The 22,587-nt window shown below is 37.2% G+C and overlaps 1 protein-coding gene across 4 annotated transcripts in view; it reads right to left on the reverse strand.

Annotated features, from left to right (window-relative positions):
- Positions 1 to 22,587, reverse strand: part of CDH12 (cadherin 12) — a 542,156-nt gene that overhangs the window by 65,808 nt on the left and 453,761 nt on the right. For all 4 annotated transcript variants that reach the window (XM_040548890.1, XM_040548889.1, XM_040548887.1 and 1 more), the window contains one exon: positions 5,968 to 6,087. In XM_040548890.1, coding sequence (XP_040404824.1) covers positions 5,968 to 6,087 — 120 coding nt within the window. The remainder of the gene's footprint in view (positions 1 to 5,967; positions 6,088 to 22,587) is intronic.

Here is a 22,587-nt window from a genome sequence, read left to right on the forward strand (position 1 = left end):
TGCTATGTTAACAAGTAAGAATAGCAAATACCAGCTTATAGTATTTGTTCAGAGCCTAAAAATAACTTTGACCCAAATCTACTCTTTATGGAACTTGTTACAAACTCCTATTAAATTGAATTGTATAACAATTTCCATTCTCTTCACTTGTAACTCTGATTATGTTAATAACAACAGTTAATAATAACTACTATTTTCCACCTCAGCATGGCATTTACTGTACCGCATACATCTAGAATATGACTAGCAAATACTTAATAATTAGATACAACAACTCTATACTTTTGAGCTTTAGAAAACAATCAGTAGTTTTCATTGTTTTGTTTGAGAAAGAAATCTTGAATTGCAAAACTCCAAACTAAAAACTTGTTCATATATATATTTGTAAAATTTGAGCAGCATACTGAAAAACTTAGTGGTATCATAATAGGCATCATGAATATAGCAGAACCATTAAGAATTCACGTGGAAAGTGATATTAATAAAAAATCTTTTTGTAGATAAGATGAACATTACTGTGTATCCTCTTGAATCTCTTAATTAATATTTTTTGTATTGTGGAGAGTGTACATTCCACAGTATTTTACAACATCCCTGGTATGCTCTGCTAAGGAGCCTAGAACTGTGAGAATTAAAGACTTTCCTTGTTATACTAGCAAAACAGAATAACAGCAAATGGAAAACATTGAAAATGGGCAGATAGTGTGTTGTGAGCAGGAGATGAAGGTCGCCTGACTTTTATACAAGTTTTAGATGCAAATGAGTGGCTTTCTCAGTTTGAAATATTCCTGAGGATCTTCAGAAAATGAAGAATTGACTATCATTCTTTCAGTAAGGTTCCCAGTCGCTCACTATTTATTCCTGTCTGGCAGTATAAAGGTATTCAATATTTTTTCTGTAAGAAGTCTTTATTTCCAGAAAAAAAAAACGAGAATAATTGTTATGTCTAACAGTTCATAGGCAATTTTCCCTTCTCTACCTACTCTATTTCAAAAGCATAGTAAAAAAAAAAAAAAAAAAAAAAAAAAGCTATTTCTACCAAAATCATCAGCTAATATAGATTGGATAAAGATGATTTAAAGTTATGTAACCACAACAAAAGAGAAAAATAAAATGGAGATGAAATCCATAGGAAAGAAAAGACTACAGACTTTGGTATTCCAACTTCAGCTTCACAAAGAATAACTAAACATTAAACTAAAGGGTTATTCTAATGTAGAAGTGACACGTGAAGAACACATGACAGTGTTTTAAATGTTTTTAAATCCTTCCATCTTAAGATTTTACAGTAAAGACCATTCAGCTACAGAACTGACTTTTACTTTCTCTCTTGGAAAAATCATTATCAAATCCACAGAAAAATTGCTTCTCAATGTAGCTGCTGAAGACTGAAAATAATAAGCATGTTACCTCAGCCAGAAGATAATACTCTGCAAAGTTACTGAGCCATAACTCAACAAAAGATGATTCACTTATGTGGAAAAGAAAAAACAGGTTTTGTGAATAACCTCTTGAATAACTATTAATGATAATAGTCCTACTGAAACCAGTTTGGATTTCAGGAATGTAACTGAGGTCAGAATATGGACCAGAATGAACAAGCCTAAGACAGAATTGCAGACATCCATAAGAATATTGACCTTATAAACACATTGGAAAATTGCGTGGAAAGAAGGTTGGGAAAAAGATGTTTGAGTAACAGAACAGAAAATACAGAAGAAAGATTGCCTGAAGAGAAGTGTTTTATGTTAAAGAAACCTCACAGTTTCTTTAAATATCAGGTGAGCAATCTCATAGCATTGGAAAGTAACCCCCACGTATAAGATTTGAGGCCTCAAAATATGCCACTCCAACAGCTCTTCTCCAGCAGGGACTGTAATGCATTTAACCTTCCTGCAAGAGCAATAAAAACTAGCTCTCCCACTTCCACATAGTTGTGCTTACCTTCAGCAGAGCACTGCAGAAAATGAGGTCAATAAAACAAATGAGTAAAAAGGCAGCTGTGACATTCAGTCCCATAAAGGTTAGAGACTATTTCTAGATTAATATCAGAATAAATTATCTATCAAGAATGACTTGAGACAAGAGTACATGTAAAGTCATGTGCATGCCAAACACAATCTTAATTTCACATATAAAAACTTGGTCAGCATTTTGACCATTACCACTGTGCAATGAGATCTTGAAGTAGTACAAATTTCTACAAATTTATCAGTTTTTGTGTGGTACTAGCTAAAAAGTAAACAATGTTTGGAACTGTTTGGAAAGGAATAAAGAACAAAAGAGAAATCATTAAACCATTTTAGACATCAATATGAGCTGCCTTTTTGAACACTGTGTACACATTCTCGACCTTTGATTTTGAAAAGGATAGAGAAGAACTGGGGAAAGCCCAGAGGAAGCGGAGAATCAATGTTACGGAATGGATTCTGTTTAAAGAATTCTTCATTCTGGAAAAGAGACACCTAGGGGAGAATACAGTATGGGTTATGGAGTCACGGGGAACTTCAAAATAATAAATAAGAATTAACTGTTCACTGTCTCTTGCAATGTAAGAAGTGCATTACAATGTAAGGAGAATGTATGAAACCAGTTAAGAGGTGTCTGGTTTCAAAGACGCATGAGGAGCTGCTTTTTTTCATTCAAAAAAATGTTTTCTGTGGATTTTCTAGATGCTGGGTGTGCAGATATGATGCACTTGGACAAGTTAACTCTACTGGAAAGCAAACAAGTTATGGAGGAGGATTCTTTTCAGAATTTTCAGTTACATGGACACTGCTAATCACCCAGGATTTCTTGAAGGAGAAATTGATGGAGACTACAAGAGTAGTCAGAGGATGCCCTACTAAATTCTTGCCTCCCAAGAGCTAAGCAGGCCATCACTTATGTTAACATGATACAGGGCAGGATCGACCTTTGATCTGGCCAAGTATGCATGTTCTTATGTTCTTTAAATAATTACAAGGGATTGTCTGAAAATTGTCACTAGAATGTGACAGATGGCAAAGAAAAGCCAACAACAGCAATCAAAAAATTGTTTATCCATTTGCCAGCAGTTCTGAGTTTGGTCTGACGTTTTGTACCAAATGGCTTTCTTCCCCTATCCTGTCAAAAACACTTAAGGCAGGTTTCTGGTGGTAAGATTTTGTAATAAGAACTACTGTATTGTCTCCCCAGTTATAAAATAAAGAGTTCAAAATGTCTGAGAATCCATATAGCTGCCCAAGACTTCTGGATTTTAGAGCAAGTTATTAAGCAGTATCCTGTGCATTATTATCCACTTACTGTTTACCTCTACAGTAATTATTAGAGCCAGAGGTAATTCTCATATCATAACATTTCTAATAAGATGGGTATTAATAGCCACGAAACACTGTGTTTGTATAATGATCTTGGGCTAGTTGGCTGCAGACTATAACCTATGGTCCACTCATTGTTCACTGCTGAGTAATAGATGAGAGCACATGATACAGCCATTTAAAGTGCCATGGAGGTAGAAAAAGTTCTTTCTTAATAAGCATTACTTTTTTTCTTGGGAGACTTCTACTAGAACTCCAATTGTGGCTTTCAGTGAAGGTCTTTCTCACCAGTGAATATGTTTTCATTCTTTACAAGACAGAAATGAAAAAAAAAAAAAAAGTATAAAGGTAAATACTTTTCCCTCCCCCAAGACACTTGACCAAGTCACATTTCAGTTTTAAAAGTAAAGTTGCTGACTGCAAATTGCAACACAATCTCCAGCTAAATGGAGCATGTGACAAAGGAATGTGCCTGTTGAGATGCACTAATGGCCTGATGTGGCTCTCACCTCCAAGCTATTGATTGATCAGGGAGAAAGGCTCTTTAACACACAATCTGACATTTGAGTACAACTTCACTGGAAGGAGAAAATGTATTTGCTGAAAGCAGCATATGGACAACTACCCCTGTAACACATTCAGGATGACACAGGTGCAGCATTCACCATGTAGGTCATTGGTTCCTTAACTGCTAAATGTAGAAACAAGAATGGCATTTAAAAATATAGGACAAGATATCTAATTAACAGGTCTACCAAGCTCTCAAATACTTCGGTCTATTTAAAAGTATTATCCTTTTCTGCTCACACATCCAGTAACCCCAGACAGACATACCATGCCCCAGGAAAAAAGGCATGCAGGAGATGATTTAGCTTTTCCACAGCCTCAAATGAGCTCTATACAGTAAAACAATAATTTCTAGAGAATTCTTGGCTGTAACTTTAGCAAGTAAAAATGGTGATAAAAAAAAGGAATGAAGACCTGAGATACAAAACTGAATCATCAGGAAAAAATAAATAAATTAGAACGCAAGCAGCAGATAAAGCTTTAGCTACAAAGAAATGTTAAAGCATCAGAAAAAAAATGTTTGATGTATACATCATTTTGACCTCAGTGCCTGGGAAGCTCATGGAGCAGATTATCTCGAGTGTCATCACGCGGCACTTGCAGGGCCCAGTCAGTATGGGTTTATGAAAGAAAGGTCCTGCTTGATGGACCTGATCTCCTTCTATGACAAAGTGACACGCTTAGTGGATGAGGGAAAGGCTGTGGATGTGGTCTACCTTGACTTCAGTAAGGTTTTTGACACCGTTTCCCACAGCATTCTCCTCAAAAAACTGGCTGCTCGTGGCTTGGACTGGCGTACGCTTCGTTGGGTTAAAAACTGGCTGGATAGCCTGGCCCAAAGAGTTGTGGTGAATGGAGTCAAATCCAGTTGGAGGCCGGTCACTAGTGGAGTCCCCCAGGGCTCAGTACTGGGGCCAGTTCTCTTTAATATCTTTATCGATGATCTGGATGAGGGCGTCCAGTGCACCCTCAGTAAGTTTGCAGATGACACCAAGTTAGGTGCGTGTGTCGATCTGCTCAAGGGTAGGAAGGCTCTGCAGGAGGATCTGGATAGGCTGGACCAATGGGCTGAGGCCAACTGTATGAAGTTCAACAAGGCCAAGTGCCGGGTCCTGCACCTGGGGCGCAACAACCCCAAGCAGAGCTACAGGCTGGGAGATGAGTGGTTGGAAAGCTGCCTGGCAGAGAAGGACCTGGGAGTATTGGTTGATAGTCAGCTGAATATGAGCCAGCAGTGTGCTCAGGTGGCCAGGAAGGCCAACAACATCCTGGCTTGCATAAGAAGCAGTGTGGCCAGCAAGTCTAGGGAAGTGATTGTCCCCCTGTACTCGGCTCTGGTGAGGCCGCACCTCGAGTACTGTGTTCAGTTTTGGGCCCCTTGCTACAAGAAGGACATGGAGGTGCTTGAGCGAGTCCAGAGAAGGGCAATGAAGCTGGTGAGGGGTCTGGAGAACAAGTCTTACGAGGAGCGGCTGAGGGAGCTGGGGTTGTTCAGCCTGGGGAAGAGGAGGCTCAGGGGTGACCTTATCGCTCTCTATAGGTACCTTAAAGGAGGCTGTAGCGAGGTAGGGGTTGGTCTATTCTCCCACGTGCCTGGTGACAGGACCAAGGGGAATGGGCTAAAGTTGCACCAGGGGAGGTTTAGGTTGGATAGTAGGAGGAACTTCTTTACTGAAAGGGTTGTTAGGCATTGGAATGGGCTGCCCAGGGAAGTGGTTGAGTCACCATCCCTGGAGGTCTTTAAGAGACATTTAGATGTAGAGCTTAGTGATATGGTTTAGTGGTGGACTTGTTAGTGTTAGGTCAGAGGTTGGACTAGGTGATCTTGGAGGTGTCTTCCAACCTAGACGATTCTGTGATTCTGTGATTCTGTGATACATATTTTAGATATTCCAGAATTAGTTGGAGGAGGGTGTTTCTTTTGATTCTACGACAGATTGCAGTCCATTCAAAAACAGTCAATAACAAAAACGAAATTATGTGCAAAGTTACTCCACTGGCTTTTGGCCATATCGGCACTGAACATTTTATTCACTAATATTGCCCACATGAATTGAAATCCAAAGTTTAAATCTTCCATTGTTGCCGATAAGCCGTTTACCTGTCTTCGGATCAATGGAGAAGTAGGGTTGCCCCTGAAGAATGCTGTAGACCACTCTAGCACTGTTTCCATAGGTGGGATCATCAGCATCTGTTGCCTTGACTTGAAGCACATATGCACCTAAAACGAAATATAGGTAATCAAACTTTCAGTATAGCGGAGTGGGAGGGGATATTTCTGACACATTAGCCCTGTTGCTAACAGATTGCGTTCTAATTATTGTTCCACAGGAAACAAAGTAAGAATAAAACAGGAAGTTGTTCGGTTCCATGCTAATATCCATCTAGTTAAAAAAATGAGGCAAAATTGAAAGGAGAAGAAGCCAAATATCAGAAGATATTTATAATCAATTTATGATGCATATATTATTTACAAAACATTTTTACCTAACACATACAAGATGAGACCTGAGAAAGCAGAATATTGGATTTTGAAAAGCAGTATGCCCCACAATTTTTTGAAATGATAGACATACCTTCAGATGTCTGCACAGTCAACTGTGCAAGTAAAATATGTGATTTGTCTTTGGAACAAATGTTTGTTCAAATGAATTTGCCAGTGAACAAATCTCTAAGTGCCTTAAAACGAATAAATGAATAAATAAATAAATAAATAAATAAATAACCTGTAATGCAGTCTCCTAAAGGTTAACTCTAAAGTGGTAGAATTCAGTCACATTGCAGAATGTAAACAGGTATTTGGTTCAGTCAGTTGTCTTTGAAATCTGGAGTTCAGTTTTCTTCTCTTTCCAATACAACTCAGTAAGAAACAAAAGCACCATGGAGGCAGAACCTCCCCTCCATTGCATTGATGCATTATGTTCAGTCACGGTTATAGACCATGCCTAGTGGAATAATTTGCTTTATACTCCGACTTAGAGGGGACTCATGCCATAGAGAAAAAGAAATGCACATGAAGACAGAAAACTCGCTGCAAGTGGCAATTGTCCTACAGAAATTTCTTGTCTCTCCTGCTGGTTGCTAAGCAATTGCCCTGGGTTTCCCCACTGCCCCGTAATGAAAATAGTGTTCCAACAATATTCTTCAGCAAAATAAATAGCTATATATATATGTATATATATGCTTTCCATTCAGCTTTGAAGAATGTTTTCCTATGAACATCTGTGCAAATGAAAGTTGGATTTTTTTTGTGAGTAAAAGGTAAAATGGCCTACCTAAGAAACAGAATAGGGAGGAAGGTTCTCCATACTTTTGTTTTAAGAAAAGTTCTACCTTTGGAGACCATCCGACATAATTTCAAGAATATCCATGGAATACTACATGGAATGCTGTTACTTCTCTCTAATGAAACTTGCATGTTTCAAAGGATGTTCATAATCTACAATTAATTCGAAGGGACTTTTCCAAGTTTATTTCAGGGAGTGCTTTATTGAAAGATGCTCCATATGAAAGGTCCTACGACTTGGACAGAAAGGTAACTCCTAGCAAAGGTAAATGTTTGGAGGACTTTTCCTTCTGTTTTCCCCCACATCTCTCCATGTAAGGATCAACACTGGTGCCGAAGGGTTTGCAACCAACATTGCCAAAATACTTGCTGCATGATGGCTAGTCATACAAGAAAGCTCCTGTTACATTTTTTTTATTGAATAACAGAGAAGCAAAAAGTATTCCAAGAGGTATTATTTCTATCTCCCAAGAAGACGTAGAAATGTAAATGTTCTTTGACTAACAATCATTTTAAAAGCCAATAGATTGACTGTTTTTAAGCTGAAGGCAAGACTCATTAAAGTCAAATTATAAAAGAGAGAAAGATTGACAATGAATAAATGAATGAAAAAATGCCACTGGAATCAGTTGGATTCAGTTAACCAGGTACCTGAGGTTACTCTCTTGACTTTCTGGATCTGAAGGCTGAGGAATGATACAGGTTGGAGAAGACTGCAGTCCGGGTTCCATATAACAGCTCTGGAAGCAGTGTCTACTCAAAACTCTTGTACCTAAATTTCTTTAAATAGCACATGACCATAATTGACTATGCACTAAATAGTCCCCAACGCACAAGCCCAGCCAGAGGCTGACCACATTCTTCCTACTGGAATGACAGGTAGCAGCTATTTAATATCTATGAGCATTCAGAATCAGAGAATCATAAAATATCCTGAACTGGAAGGGACCCACAGGGATCGAGTCCAACTCCTTTTGATCTGTTGGCTTTCAGCTGTTCTGTCCAGAAGGAGGATTCTATGTAATAGGATCCTCCTCTCTCAGCTGTCTTCTGATCCAGAAATTTAGGGAGTCACAGCAATAACTGAGTTCTACTACAAAAACCAAGGTGGAGAAGGAAACGGTAGCTTTCATTTTTCCCCCCTTTTACCTCAAAAAACAGCAGTGCACTGTATGTGCCACCTGTGAACCCTAACTGTTGTAAGGGAAAAGCAAAACCTGTGCCTTTTGGAGAGATTACACTGACCAAACATGTCCTGCAGAGTTCTCTCACTGCACTGGAGGACATCTCACCTGGGTACATATGTAGTTGTCTTTCTTCATTGCTACAATATCTCACTACCTTTCCAACCTAAAAACCTCAGTCTAATTTTTTCTTCCAAAAAGAAATGCTACCGTTTAACATACCAGCAGCCTTCTCCCTTCCTACCAAATTGTTCATCCATTGACTGCATTCACACCTTAGGCTGGTGAGTTTTCCTCCCCTCTCAGGTGGTGGAGGAAGGTATCATATTCCCAGGTCCGGAGATCTGAACTAGAACTGGGTGACCAAGTGCCCTGGCTGGCAAGCGTGCTGCTTCGGGACTGGTTTAAGACAACAGCCTGCACTTTTGCCAAAAAAGGTGGCACTGTCACGTATTCCTAAGTCTCGTCTTTGGCCAGGACTTGTGTTTCTGACACCACATTGGTTGCTGCTTCAGGGAGCTGCTGATTTTGTCTTCTGAATGCAAATTGACAAAATTTTCTCACCATGTAACAAAGATCTTTGCTTTGCACCTTAAAGAAGGCACCATTCTGCATAAGAGAACAGGACAGACAGACTAAGAATCGCAAAAGCAAGAGCAGAAAGTTAAGATTTGTTGTAAGTGCACTTATTTTCCAAAGCGCTGAGCATGGAGAAACCTACCAAATTCAGTCAGGATTTAAAAACCTAATGTTTCTGGAAGACTAGCCACAACTCCAGCCCTCTTGCAGGTTATCAACAGAGAACTCACTGTAACGAAGATCTCTCAAACACTTGAAACTGTCTGATAGAAATAGCAGACCTGTCACACAGACTGCTGGCCACCACCTCATGGGGGCTAATCACATATTTTTCCGCTGACTGTTCATGTCGACTTACTCTGGACAACTAATGCAGGCAGTTAAAATTCTCCTAAAGTCAGGCGGTTAGGAAAATCTCATCTTAGATAACCAATACTTCTGCACTTTAGGATATGTCACCTTTATGAATTTTGCTTCACAACAGCTCACTTGCATATTGAAAACAACATCGAATATTAATCTATATGGAGATTTTTTTTTCTTTTTTTAAAAGAAGAATTTTAAACCTAATATTGTACAGAGTTTGAGATTGGAAAATAATATTATCTGATACATCGAAGCTGCAGTGAGGCAAAGTTTATCGTAAATGTGATACTGTTTTAAAGAAGTTACTTAAGAAGAAAGCACTGTGCCTCGTGAGTACTTAAGTTTTTAGTTAAATAGTCATGCTTAATTTCTATGAATTTCAGTTACAAAAATTCACCTGTATTTATCAGTATAAGAACTCTCCTTTTAATCCTTAGAAGTTCAGTTCATGGAAAGATAATTACAGTGTACTTTGAAGAGGACTGTCAGATACGTTAGTCTGCTAAGCTAGGTTGTATTCAGAATGGAGATTTAGCTCTGGTAAAATTTGTGTGAAAATTGCTGCAGCCTATTTCTCATACAAAACTTATAAGAACTTTCTGCTTTCATATGAGCTGTGTGATTTATTGATTTATTTCCAGAATTATAGAGAAAATACCAACTCATTTATCTACTATTTTACTCCATTAAATCAATATTTAGAATAAATCTGATTTTGACTCTCTATAGTTAAATGTCATTTCATTGTTTTCATTATGAAAGAAACCAAGGTTTTCCAATCAAGATCTCTATTTAACAGATAAATATATATATACTATCTTATTATGCCTACCTTATCATGCACATGGTAGAGTATTTAAGTTCTATTCAGCTCCGTACTAAAAGATAACCCTCAACAAAATGTCATATGTGATAAGATACATCAGCTTGACACTAGCTGCTAGCATAAATTGAATTCATAAATGTATTTCCTCCAGGTGAAATAAAAGAAAAAAAAATCCAACAACTGTAACTGATTTAAGACTGACTGCATGTATCAACAACACTTCAAAATAAGAAAAACTATTACAAAGTATACTAAATTAACACAAAACAAGAATGCCTCACTCAGTAGGTTCATCTGCATCTCTTAAATTCAACCTGGTTTAGGTAAGAAATGCTAAATAACATATTCAAGCAACATTTATTTTTCTTGTTACGATGGAAGCATTCACATATAATTAAACATTTTCACATATGGGGTCTTGAATGTGTTAGTGGGAAGATTTCTGATAGGCAAAGTCGGTAATTTTTCCATAAATTTAATCCAAATGGTGTCTGGAGACTGAAACAACAGATAACAGCAGTAAACAAGCATATCTGTTTTTGCCTATTCAAATCAAAGCCACAGTGGCTGGAAATGGATTTTGGAGCTCATCCTCTGTCCCAACATTTGTTTCCTAAGCCCTAGCAACAGCACATGTTGATTGTATAATCAATAGTGATTTTACAGAGCAGTGACCAGCTTCTCCTCTTTCCAAAACCACCATGACAAACAAGTGACTTCTTACTTCTGCTACACCAGCAGCAGTTTCCTCCAAACAAAACAAAACAAAACAAAACAAAAAAGATAAAAAATGATTGAAAGAGTGTGAGCCAGAAGGAGCCAGTACCAGCCATGGATGGTGGCGTTCATGCTCCCTATCACTTGACTTGTACAATGTAGGTAGTGACTTTCATTCCAGGCACCTTTGCAACCAGAGGCTGGGCACATGGAGCCTGGTAGCACAGGTCTGCATGTACCAGTAATGCAAAGGTAGGCATGTGAAACACCACAGCTGAATCTATATCTATTTTTATACAAAAAGGTTGATGTTGCAAGGTGAAGGAAGTGAACAACAGCCATCAGCCTGCCTGAAAATTCGGCAGGAGACTGATGGTCCCTGCAGAGACCAGTTCATAGCTGTCTAAAAATATTAGTTTAGATATTTTCACATATATGTTCCAGGTAATTCTACCTTACTATATAAAGGAAAGAAGAAATGGAAATTTATAAACTAAGTTTTACTAAGGTAAACATTCCAAGACATATTTCAGCTTGATACGTATTTTAGCTTGATTCAGTGTGCACTGAATATAAAACATAAACTTTTTCACAATGATAGTACTTTCAACTGGATTAATTCATCTATCAGATCTTCTACAACAAACAGATAATATGTAAAGCTTATATTTTTATGAGAGGTCAAGTATTTTATTTATTTATTTATTTATTTATTTTAATCTGCTGACAGTCATTTACTAACTTAAATACATATCTCATTTTCTGAACAGGTTTTCTGAAATTGTTTTTTCATCCTTTCAGTATTATCAAGTGTTGCCCATTGTATCTAACAAGCCTTCTATTTTATTGCAAAGCATAAAACCAATATATTTTTAAAGTTGACTCTAAAATCTAATTAGTTTCTCCAGGCAATAATATAGGACACCACAGCTGTAAATCTTAAATGCACAAACATAGTGACAGAGGATCGCATTTATTATAGCTCATGACATTTTAATTAAAATATGTACCTATATTACTATATGGAGCAATCATATGAACAAAAAATATAGTATTTTATTGTTTTGAAATACCTTAGATGATAAAAATACTTATATTTCTAATATCTGATATGCAATCAACAAATATTTGATGTAATGGATTATTAAATGTAGAAGAATGGAATGATGTGCTTAAGCAATAATTTATTTATGTTTTAGAAAGAAGAGAGAAATAATGCTAAAGTGTTCACATGGCTCAAGGAAATGGTATGGAATGGTAATGAAGATTTTATTTTCTGTAAAATGATGTAGACAATATACAAGATTAAACCATATTTTTATGTAACAAGGACTTGACTTCTAGAACTGCTACTGAATTTTCTGATAGTCTTTTGTTAGTAAAAATGCTACTTTGCCAAAATCAAAATGATCTTTGAAAGAAAAACAGTATTGATTAAATCTCCTCCCATCAAAAAGTACTAAAAATTTTTAAAAAATCACAGTTTGACATTTTCAAATTGCTTATGAATGACCAGTCAAAAATCATTTAAAACAATTGCTCTATTCAGAAGATCAGACCAACCCCATTTTCAAAACAGAACATATAATTTATTGATGTTTCCCATTTTTTGCTTATAAAAGAATAAAATATTGACCTTCTGTTCTCTTTCAGAAAGGAAAAATATTTTGCCATTACAAAAATGTAGTGGAACAACTTGTTGGCTGTAGAGTTATTGTTGGCTTCCAAAAAAAAAAATAAAAAATCAGAAACTTTAATTTTCCTATATTTAGTTTGTTGAACTAATGAGCATGACCAAGAATTCACAAAACTCAACTGGGAATAGATAAATTGGTCATTATATTTAGTGTTGGTGTGGCCTTATGTTGAATATTGCATGCAGTCCTCCACGATACAAAAAGGATGTTAAGGTACTTAAAAGCATCCAGAGGAGGGCAACAAAGCTGGTGAAAGGGCTGGAAGGCATGTCCTGTGAGGAGAGGCTAAGGACACTTGGGCTATCTCCTCTGGAGAAGAGGAGGCTGAGAGGGGACCCCATGGCTCTCTGCAACTCCCTGAGGACGGGAAGCACAGAGGGAGGTGCCAGTCTCTGCTCCTGGTCACTGATGGCAGGAGAGGCAGGATCGGCACAAAGTTGTGCCAGGGGAGGGTCAGACTGGACATGAGGAAAATGTCTTTACCGTAAGGGTGGTCAAACACTGGAACAGGCTTACTAGCAAGGTGGTTGATGCCCTGTGTGTGTCAGTGTTCAACAGGAGTTTGAATAATGCCCTCAGTAATATATGCTTTAACTTTTGGTTAGCCCTGAAGAGTTCAGGCAGTTAGACTAGGTGATCTTTGAAGGTCCCTTCCAACTGAACTATCCTATCCTGTCCTGTCCTGTCCTGTCCTGTCCTATCTTATCCTATCCTATCCTATCCACTGCAGGGAAGAATGAGAGGATTCAATGTTAGAAGAAGCCAACAGACTGCAATTTAGACAGGATTCTTGCAAATATATGTGTATATATACACATATATATTATAAAGGCAATAGAATTGCAAAGATAAAGAAAAAAAGAGCTGGTGATATGTCAAGTCTTTTCTCGTTATGATCAACTGTAACCAGGCCTGCAAATCCCATAAAGTTTGGTAATAAATGCTAAAAATTAGTTATGTAGTGGCAGTGCATTAGTTTCGACAGAAAGTGAAGGGGGCATGTGTTGAGGCTTTGAAAAGGCGAGGGGTCTGGATAGGAGCAGTAAAGTTTAGGGGTAACTGAGAGGGTAAGGAATAGTGCAGGCTAGAGTAGGACTTCAGATCAGCTCCACTTCACCCATCCTGGCATGAAGGTGGGAAGGGGCCCCTGCAAGTCACCCAGAATAAACTCCTGCCTAGAGTAGGTGAAGTCAGAGCAAGATGCTCAGGATCTTGTCGAGACAAATTTTGAGTGTCTCCAACAACAGAGGTCTCACAACTTCTTTGGGTGCTCCTACAGGATCATGTCAAGCAGATTCCTGAATGAGATAGTCTTCTTTTTGAAGTACAGGTTTCACTATTAAATTTTCATGATTTGTCTCAATCACTGTTTTTACTGTTGTTAGGAAGAAGCGAGTATGAGACATCTTAAGTGAAAAGACTCGATTTCATACAATTTACTTTTTGTAATGGACATTTCTTATTACAAATGATGGTTCCCATTTTCTTGGATCTAGCTCCTTTTCAATCTCGTTTTCTTGTAGAGTTAGAAGACCTGTCATAATATTGCTATAAAGTCTCTTCCCTAACACATGTATGATTCTGTGGTTTTGTCACTCTGCTGGGAGTTGTTGGTGTTTAGTACTTTTGAACAAAATCAGAAGATTGTGCAAACATTTTATAAATGGGCAGGAAGAATGAGGAGCATTCCTGACAGCATAGGAACTCGCTACTTTGCACAATATTCTTCCTAAACAATTCCCAGAATAGCACCTTGGCAACCTGAACAATGCCCATGCTCTTTTGACAATTCAAGTAAAAACCTAATCAACATCTATCTTATGTTTCCTTCTTACCAGTAAAAAAACCAAAACAAAACAAAAAAAAACCTGAAAAGTCAATTTATAACTCACTACATTGCAATTCAGATCAGCAGATTCCCTCTCTCAATAAATGTTCCGCTGACCTGCCATTGTCAGTGTTAGCAAAACTCCAGCACAGGGAGAACATGTGCATCTGTAAAGAGAGATGCTGACATTGCCCTTTTGGGGCTTATCTTTTATAGAAAAAAATTACCAATAATATGTTTTGAAGATAAACTCCTGAAGCTGACTCCCACAAAAGTAATGTGAGGGAGACTTATTTTACTTGGAATGGCCACTTTCTAGTTTATGTATTCATGGCTGTGCAACCCCGATAATAACATAAGCTTGCTGGCTCCATCAATATCTTGAATACCAGACACAATCAGGAAAGCACACTTTTCTCCTGTTCTGTACTCCAGACACCACACTGAACATATGTATTTTTTTCTCTCAGCTACCTGAAGTAGCTATGTCCACAAAAGTAATACTACCACTTCCTGTTGTAACTGATGAATAGAAGAAGCTTTTTGCTAATACATTTGCTGTGCTGACAGCCAGAAGTTGTTGCAAGTCAGCATAATCAAACCTATTTCTAGTACCTCTAGAATACCATTATTTTATTCACAGTGCCAACAGTCCAGGTAGTTTGGAAGCTGGTTTTCAGGATAGTCTTTGTTAGGCTTATATGCACACTCTGATTTCATCTGGAAAACAGTGTTTTAAGTGTTGAGTTGTTTTTGTTTGTTTGTTTGTTTCTGGCAAATTGGAAGACATGGTCTTGTGAAGCAAGATTTTTTGTTTCTTCTTCCTTATGCAATAAATGCTTTATAAAGTAAAAATAAGGATTTAGAAAGAGTTGTCACATTTTATTGCTCACAATGGTTGTGTCTCTCAAAGTCTTTCTTGCAAATTAATTAAAAGGTCCCTTTCTCCAGGCCAACCCTGTCTCCCTCATGGATGATGAGCTGTAGGGGAAACTTACAGCTGTGGGTTTTTTTGTTTCTTTGTTTTTTTTCTCCTCCAGATAATTATTTAATAATTATTTAGCTTGGAAATCAGCAAAGCAATTATTTTCTTTTCCCCTTCTTTTCCTACCCTCATCTATTGGGGTCGGCCAGAGTTAAGCCACGAAGGGCAGACAATCTGGCTAAGCTAATAATGACTCTGTTATCATTGCATATTTATTTAATTAATTTATTTTTATTAATTTAGGCTATTTATTTATTTATAAAGACATCCAGCTGCTTACAGAGTCCCAGGGCTGTGGTAATGTTTACAGAGGTTGCACTTCTGAAGCAAATGAGGAGCTTGAAATAGCTATACCCAATATGCACATAAAGGAGTAGCCTGGTAAAGCAACTGCTGGCAAAAATGCACAAGACCCAATTAGCAAATAGCAAGCTTAATACACATCCATTTGAGAAATACATCTCTTGAGAGTGATTTTTTCTTTCCACTTTCAAGTGTGTGAATTGCTTTTCTCTTACCAGCATGACAGAAGTTCCGTTCATATGAAATCCAGCAAACAGAAAACTTAATTTTGACTTTTGCTTTTGACTTTTTTTGACTTTTTTTTTTTTGACTTTTTGCTTTTTTTTTTTTTTTGACTACTTGGTAACTTTCTAGGCCATGACTTAAGACGGACTTGGATGTAGGAGATAAAAATAACTAGTACACCCTCTAATAATGATAGCTATGCTGGGAGAACCCCTACGGTAGGTGACTCTTCACTGGAAAAAACATGCTTTGGTTGGATTAGCTTATGTTTTGCAGGGAGGTGGTGTTAGCTCTATTAGGGAAAGAACCTTTCTGATATCAGAATACTACGTCTGATCCAGAAAACTTCACCAACACTACGAGTCTAGGTGTGTGCCCTTGGAAGTAAATATTTGCTTTAATAGAATTATGAAACAAGAGATGTTAGACATATCTGGTGCATTGAAATCTTAAGGGCTTGAGGAAAAAGAGTCAATAGACCCCCAGAATAACAGTACAAAGAGTTGTTATTCATTCATTAATCTGTAAAGTGGTTTCACCGTGATCAAAATATTTTTCAGATACAAATATTCAAAGAAAAGGCTAATTATTATGCTCACTTTGAATGAGGACAGTGATATACTGGAATTGATTCCTAGCTTTTTAACACTAATGAAACTTGATGGTTGTCATGATGTTTAGCTGTAAAGCACTCATTATTATTATCAGCTGCGTGCCTTTCAACAGCATACTATCATTCCAGTGCCAGTTGAAAGAGTACCAGGAAAAGAAGCATTTTTAAGCAGTCCAGAAAATGTCACTCATTTTTCTCATTGAAGAGCTCCTTGGAGATTCTTAAGGTATGGCAAGGGTCTTGAAATGGCCCCAACAAATCTATGCAAAAAATGGTGGACATCACATAAAGAATTCAGGAGAAAGTCTGTCTTAACATACTTCCATTATTTTACTGTTTGAAGTTTTTCATGAGCTGGAATTTCACACATCAATTGTTCAAATGTCAAATGATTTATTCAGAATGTAGTAATAGGATAATTTCAGCTTTATACAAGACAGAGGAAAAATTAGTGTGAAATAAATGTCATTCATATTGAATGTCAGTTAAAAGAACTTCAGTTTGATTCTCAGTAAATGTTCAGGTGGTTATTGAGGCTGGTTTGTTTCATTTATTTTTACAAGATGTTGGACATGGTTAGAAATAATTTAATTCAGTGTTCACCCAGGCATGAATAAAGTTCAGTTGTATTCTAGAATTGCGTGAAAAATCTTTTAGGTTTTGAATGACAGAAATAAATTTGTCAGGATCTATCTTAATAGTTATGCACTTAGAAACAATTCTTTGTAACCAAATTCATGCTAATGTGGTGACATTTCAAGGAAAAAAGATTTGGAGATGATGATGACAGCACTTTTAAAGTTTGTTTTGCCTATATCACATCTCTTCCTACCTACTTATAGTGTTGTGGCTAAATCTCTCAAGAAGGATGCAGAGCAGTCCTTCATAAACTGTCAAATATGTTGACTTTTACCTTCAGAGTTTTATGACTTTACCTTTAGATTTTTTTTCCTAGTTAAAATCTACACATCTCCTAAAGGCAAACTTGGATTAGATAGAGGCATACTAACATGCAAAAATAACCTCAGAATACAACACTGACTTGTACACAATCTAGTATGCCATGTGATATTCTGTGAAAGGTACTGATTTTTCCTTAATTTAATCTGAACAATGCTTTGAAGGCTTTCCTGCTACTACAAGATCAAAGGATCCATAGAATTTTACTCTACACATTTACTTGCATTAAAATTTAAAAAGTCATCTGGTCCACTTGGTAATTTAACTTATAATTTCTACAGTATTCTACATAGCATCCAACATCAACATTCAACTACCGTCAACAATGGCAACTAACTTTCAGCAGTGATGGGGAAAGTCACCCACAACCCAAGGGTACTGAAGGACACGGGTCTGCCTATAGGGGCTTCAGACCTTGGAATGGCACGGATGTTGTCGGGCCCCACCAAGGGTTCCCCTTGTGCAAACTCATTTGTAAGAACAAGACAAGTGAGGAATTGCTAATCTAAGTGACAGCATGGTCAGCTTGCATCACAAACAGTATGTCAGAGAAAAGGTGGAAGAAATCCAGTATTTGAAAAAACTCAGGATAATGTGCCCCCAAGTAACGTCCTGATCTGATTCCTAGCAGGGATGGGTTTAAATCCTGAAATACAATTAGACCCCTTCCAAATATATCCTTCAGTATAATAACTTACTATAATATAATAGGTCTTCCTAAAACACAGGTAATGGACTAATTTCCCTTTCTACAAGGGATGGGGTAAGGAGTAATGAACTGAACATACAGCAAGGGACACAGAGATTTTTGGTGGATGAGTAGAGACAGCTTTCATAGGGCTGCCTGTGGTGACCCTTAGCCAGGCTTTCCATTACCTCTCAGAAATCCCGTCCCTGTTGTAGGAATGACCCATCCCCACATAACAGTACAAAGTAATGTTAACCTCATGTTTCCTTGGTAATTTGCAGCAGTTTAGTGGACTTTGCACAGACAGATGAATCACCACTGCAGCAGAAATTCCTGAGAGATGTGGAACAAACAGCTGACAGCAGAACACAGTGCAGGCATTCAGGTTAAGCATTCAATCTTCATACTGAGCCCTAATGCTAATGGTAAGCAAGTTGTTTTTATTATTATTATTGTTATGACTAGAGGGACTTAGACTCACCATCTTTGTAAGCCCTTGAGAAAGGTTTAGACACCTGCTTATTAGGAATGACATACATGCGGCAGGCTGCTCCTAGTGCAAATGCATTAAGTAACTGAGATTCCTTCTAACCTTCGCCTTATGTTTCTATACGGCGTATAAACAGACATTGTCTCCTTGAAATATTGCTATACACTTGTCTTTGTAGGTAAGATAGAAGTGCCTCTGTGTTAGCATTTTAATTTGGCTCAGGAGTGCATTTCTGAAGAAAATCCTTCAACTGTTCCCACTTACTATGCTCTGGTTAATGTGAATCATTCTTTAAGTGTGCAAGCTGGATTTTTTGGGGGTGAAGCTAAGCTGGATGGTTTGCTTTAGGTATGCACTTGATGCAACGCAGCTGTTAATAGGAAGGTGTTCAGTCCAAGGGACCAGATCAGAGTTTATTTGAAACTATGAGTAGATGCAGTCTGTATGCCAAGTCCTCAGCACTCACATTACAGGAGTAATGGATCTCTAATCCTTTTCAGAGCCTTTAGATACTGTCATAACACATACACACCTTTATTATTTCACATAAGGAACAACTGAAAATTAATTAGCAAAAATCCATAAAGTCTTAACTGAAGATAGAAGATGTTATGGTAATGCTACCATACATATTAAATCCATTTCATAGCACTGAAAATAGAATATTTATTGACTAGGTGAGAGAAGAAATTCAAACCACAAGGTTATATTAAACATATGGAAGTTTTAAATACACCCACTTAAAATTGGCCATGTGCCTGACATTCCTGTCTCAAGTATTTTCTGTTAGTATGACTATTCCCTTCTTTTCATGACTGCATTCTGTTTTTTTCCTAAAATCATATTAGAACTCTCCAGTGTAGGAGTCTGATTTGTTATTGATCTAACAGTAAATCCAATTTTGTATTTACTTTCTAAGTTGGATCAGTATAATGCTATGACAATACAATATCATTAAACAAAACCTCAAGCATCTTTCACAACAGCTAAATTTCTGGACTCTGTGCTGCCAGACTAGGGATTGACAAGCAGTTTTCTTAAGAAAAGCCCAGTGAGACAAAGAAAATGCCAGTGTTTCACTGGAGGAATGCACTTGCCAGGCATAACTAGAACGACATTCTTCACCAAAAGGTCACAGAAACATGCTTTTCACTCTTTTCTACTTTACTATGCATGTTTCTGTTTCAGGATTCTGAAGGCAGAGGTTTTCTCAGCATCAGGAAAGACAGGACTGAAGCAGAAGGCTGGAACAGGGAGATCTGCTCCTGTTCTGACTTCTGTACCACACAGTTGATCAACAAAGAATTCTTCTGCTCCTTAGATTTGCCATGATAAAAAGGAAACATGAGCCTTCACATGAAGTGGTAGATGCTGTTCTAAGACAGGTCAACATGGAGTGATTTTTGGTGCTCTGTATGATGGTGATGACAGGGAAGTCTTCTACTATATCACTGATAATGAGAGAGAAAGATACATAACTCAGAAAAGTAGCATTGGGCAGAATACCAAACTATACCAATCTAAGCCATATAAAGCTGTGTATTACATTCTTCAAAATCCTTAAAGGCACACCTCTGAGACAATTATGGACTACAGTCAAGAAGCAGTCGAATGACAATCACAAGAGCTGACAGAACTACAAAATACTGCATATTCTGGGTAACATTTTAAAAGGCAGCTTGTAACTTACGGTTATGCAAGCACATGATTTTCTTTTTGTTTGTCTGCCTTATTGAAAACTGAAAGATAAAGTGTGGCTCTTAAGACAAAATAAAAATATGATGCTAAATTAACCTCAAGCATTCTAACCCACTCAAAAAATTCTAAGCACTTGTAAACAGGCCAGAACAAGAAAGCCTCTATTTCCAGAACTGCATGAAGAAGTGGAAGAGACATTCACTGAGGTTTTTTGTTTGTTTGTTTTTTTGACTTAGGGATATTCAAAACTATACTGTCCACCTTCTTTTAGGAAAATTTCATAAGTCAGACTGTTTATAAACTTTCACTTTTCATATATTTAATAATTCGCAGGAGCAGGGGTTATATGTTTTTCAAAGGAAGCTGCATGACTCATGGGATGTCACTCATTCATTTTTTCCTTCTCAGTTTCTTTTGTATGAATACTCCTTATCAGTGAAGCTCTACGTGTTCCCAGCAACATGGAGCAATATTAACAAGTGAGACTGAAAGATAGCCATATACCCTAAATAGTTAGAATACAACCATTTCTTAGGAACACAGACAGAAGATGGCTCTTATAATTTGGACTATTGCATTAAAACCTATCCTAGGACATTTCTACGTGTATAATCAGCTGACAAATAGTTTCAAGATTCTGGAATTGAATTTTTAAGTGAATAAACTCTTCAAAAAACCCCACTGTAGTAACATTACAGTCCTTTGTGATGCAGTTATAATCTCTGAAGAGACTCAAGCCAGTGCTGTTATTCCAGCATAAACTACTACTGCGGCAAGTAGGAAATGTGATGAAGGATATGGCTGAGATTAGGATTTCAAGTACTAGGCAAAAACAAAACAAAACAAAACAAAAAACCAACCAACCAACCAAAAAACATATTCCTCTGCTTGATAAAGACTATAACCCTAAGAGCTCTGGTTTAAAGAGAGTATTGTTTTCATCAGTGTGTCTTAATTGTAGGTGCTGAAATTTTATGATTGAACTTCAGGCACTCAAGATTTCAATCTCAGCACTCTAAAAGTTAATGTACCTACCCACCCCAAAATGCAGGCAATGTTCATTTATCATCTTTTAACATCTTTATCAACATTTAACATCTTTATTCATCCTGCATCTAAAAATAAATGCTGGAATGCTCAAGGGATAGTCTGTGTTATTGACTAAGTGGGCTGTGGTTGAAAAACTTCAAAACAGAATCACAGCAGATCTGGTGATGAGTTAGTCAGCAGTCTTAGGGTTATTCTAGGTGATACTAAAAGCTATAATCACATAGGGGCCACTCTTTCTAATGTGTTAGAAGCAAACCAAGATCCCAGACCTCCACTCTCAAGTTCCTTATTTTAGATAAGACTGGCAAACAAAACTATATTCATAGCTAGTATAATAGTGTGGATCTTCTAGCAAAATGTATTTATATTCCTTATCTTTTTCACAATTGAGAATCTTCTGCACTTCCCATTGTAAAGCCCTGTTTGGGAAAGGTGTTCATCCTAAAATTAACAACAGAGCTCGCATTACATTGGATAGTGAAGGTACACATTTAGATAATCCAAACCCATCTAGAACTATGACTCCAGATAAAACCAGATGTTTCTTGTCATGCTAATGCTTATCCAGAGAAATGGGATTAAACCTTAAATTTTCAAACTTGATACTGTGAGTTATAATTTTGCACAGCCTTTCTGGTGGAGAAACTTTGCTTGGATGATTCGCCAAACATTATTTTCTTCAAATCATTAACTACATACACAATGCATTCTGTATCCAAAATGGACAAATGAACTCTCTTGGAACTCTTCAAATACAGGAACTCCTGATACCTGTCACAGATGCTTCTCATTATGGACGTATACAAGAAATTACCTCATTCCAATACATTTTGGTTCCTTTTGCAAAGTGGTATGCCTATGTGAAGTAGCATTACTCCTAAAAAAAATCTATTTTGATTCAAAGCATTAAGAAGATTTTACATGTGTATTCTTTTTACAGCAATCATTTAACTTACTAGGTCAGCCTGATGATTTTAGCACTTTCAAAAACATGGTACTCAGGACTCTTTTTATGAAATTGTTGAACCTGACTGACTCAGACAACAGTGAAAAGTTTTTAGAAATGTACCCCAACGTGTTTATCACAGTTGTAGGAGACAGAAAGTAACCTCTTTAATAAATTATTTTTGAATATCCTAAATCTAAATATTTTTAACATCAATTTCTTTTCCATGAGCCACAATCACATTTGTCAACTAAACTGATCCCTGAAATGAGATCCAAAT

This window comes from Cygnus olor, chromosome 2 (assembly GCF_009769625.2).
Source record: "Cygnus olor isolate bCygOlo1 chromosome 2, bCygOlo1.pri.v2, whole genome shotgun sequence".
NCBI classification, from domain to species: domain Eukaryota; kingdom Metazoa; phylum Chordata; class Aves; order Anseriformes; family Anatidae; genus Cygnus; species Cygnus olor.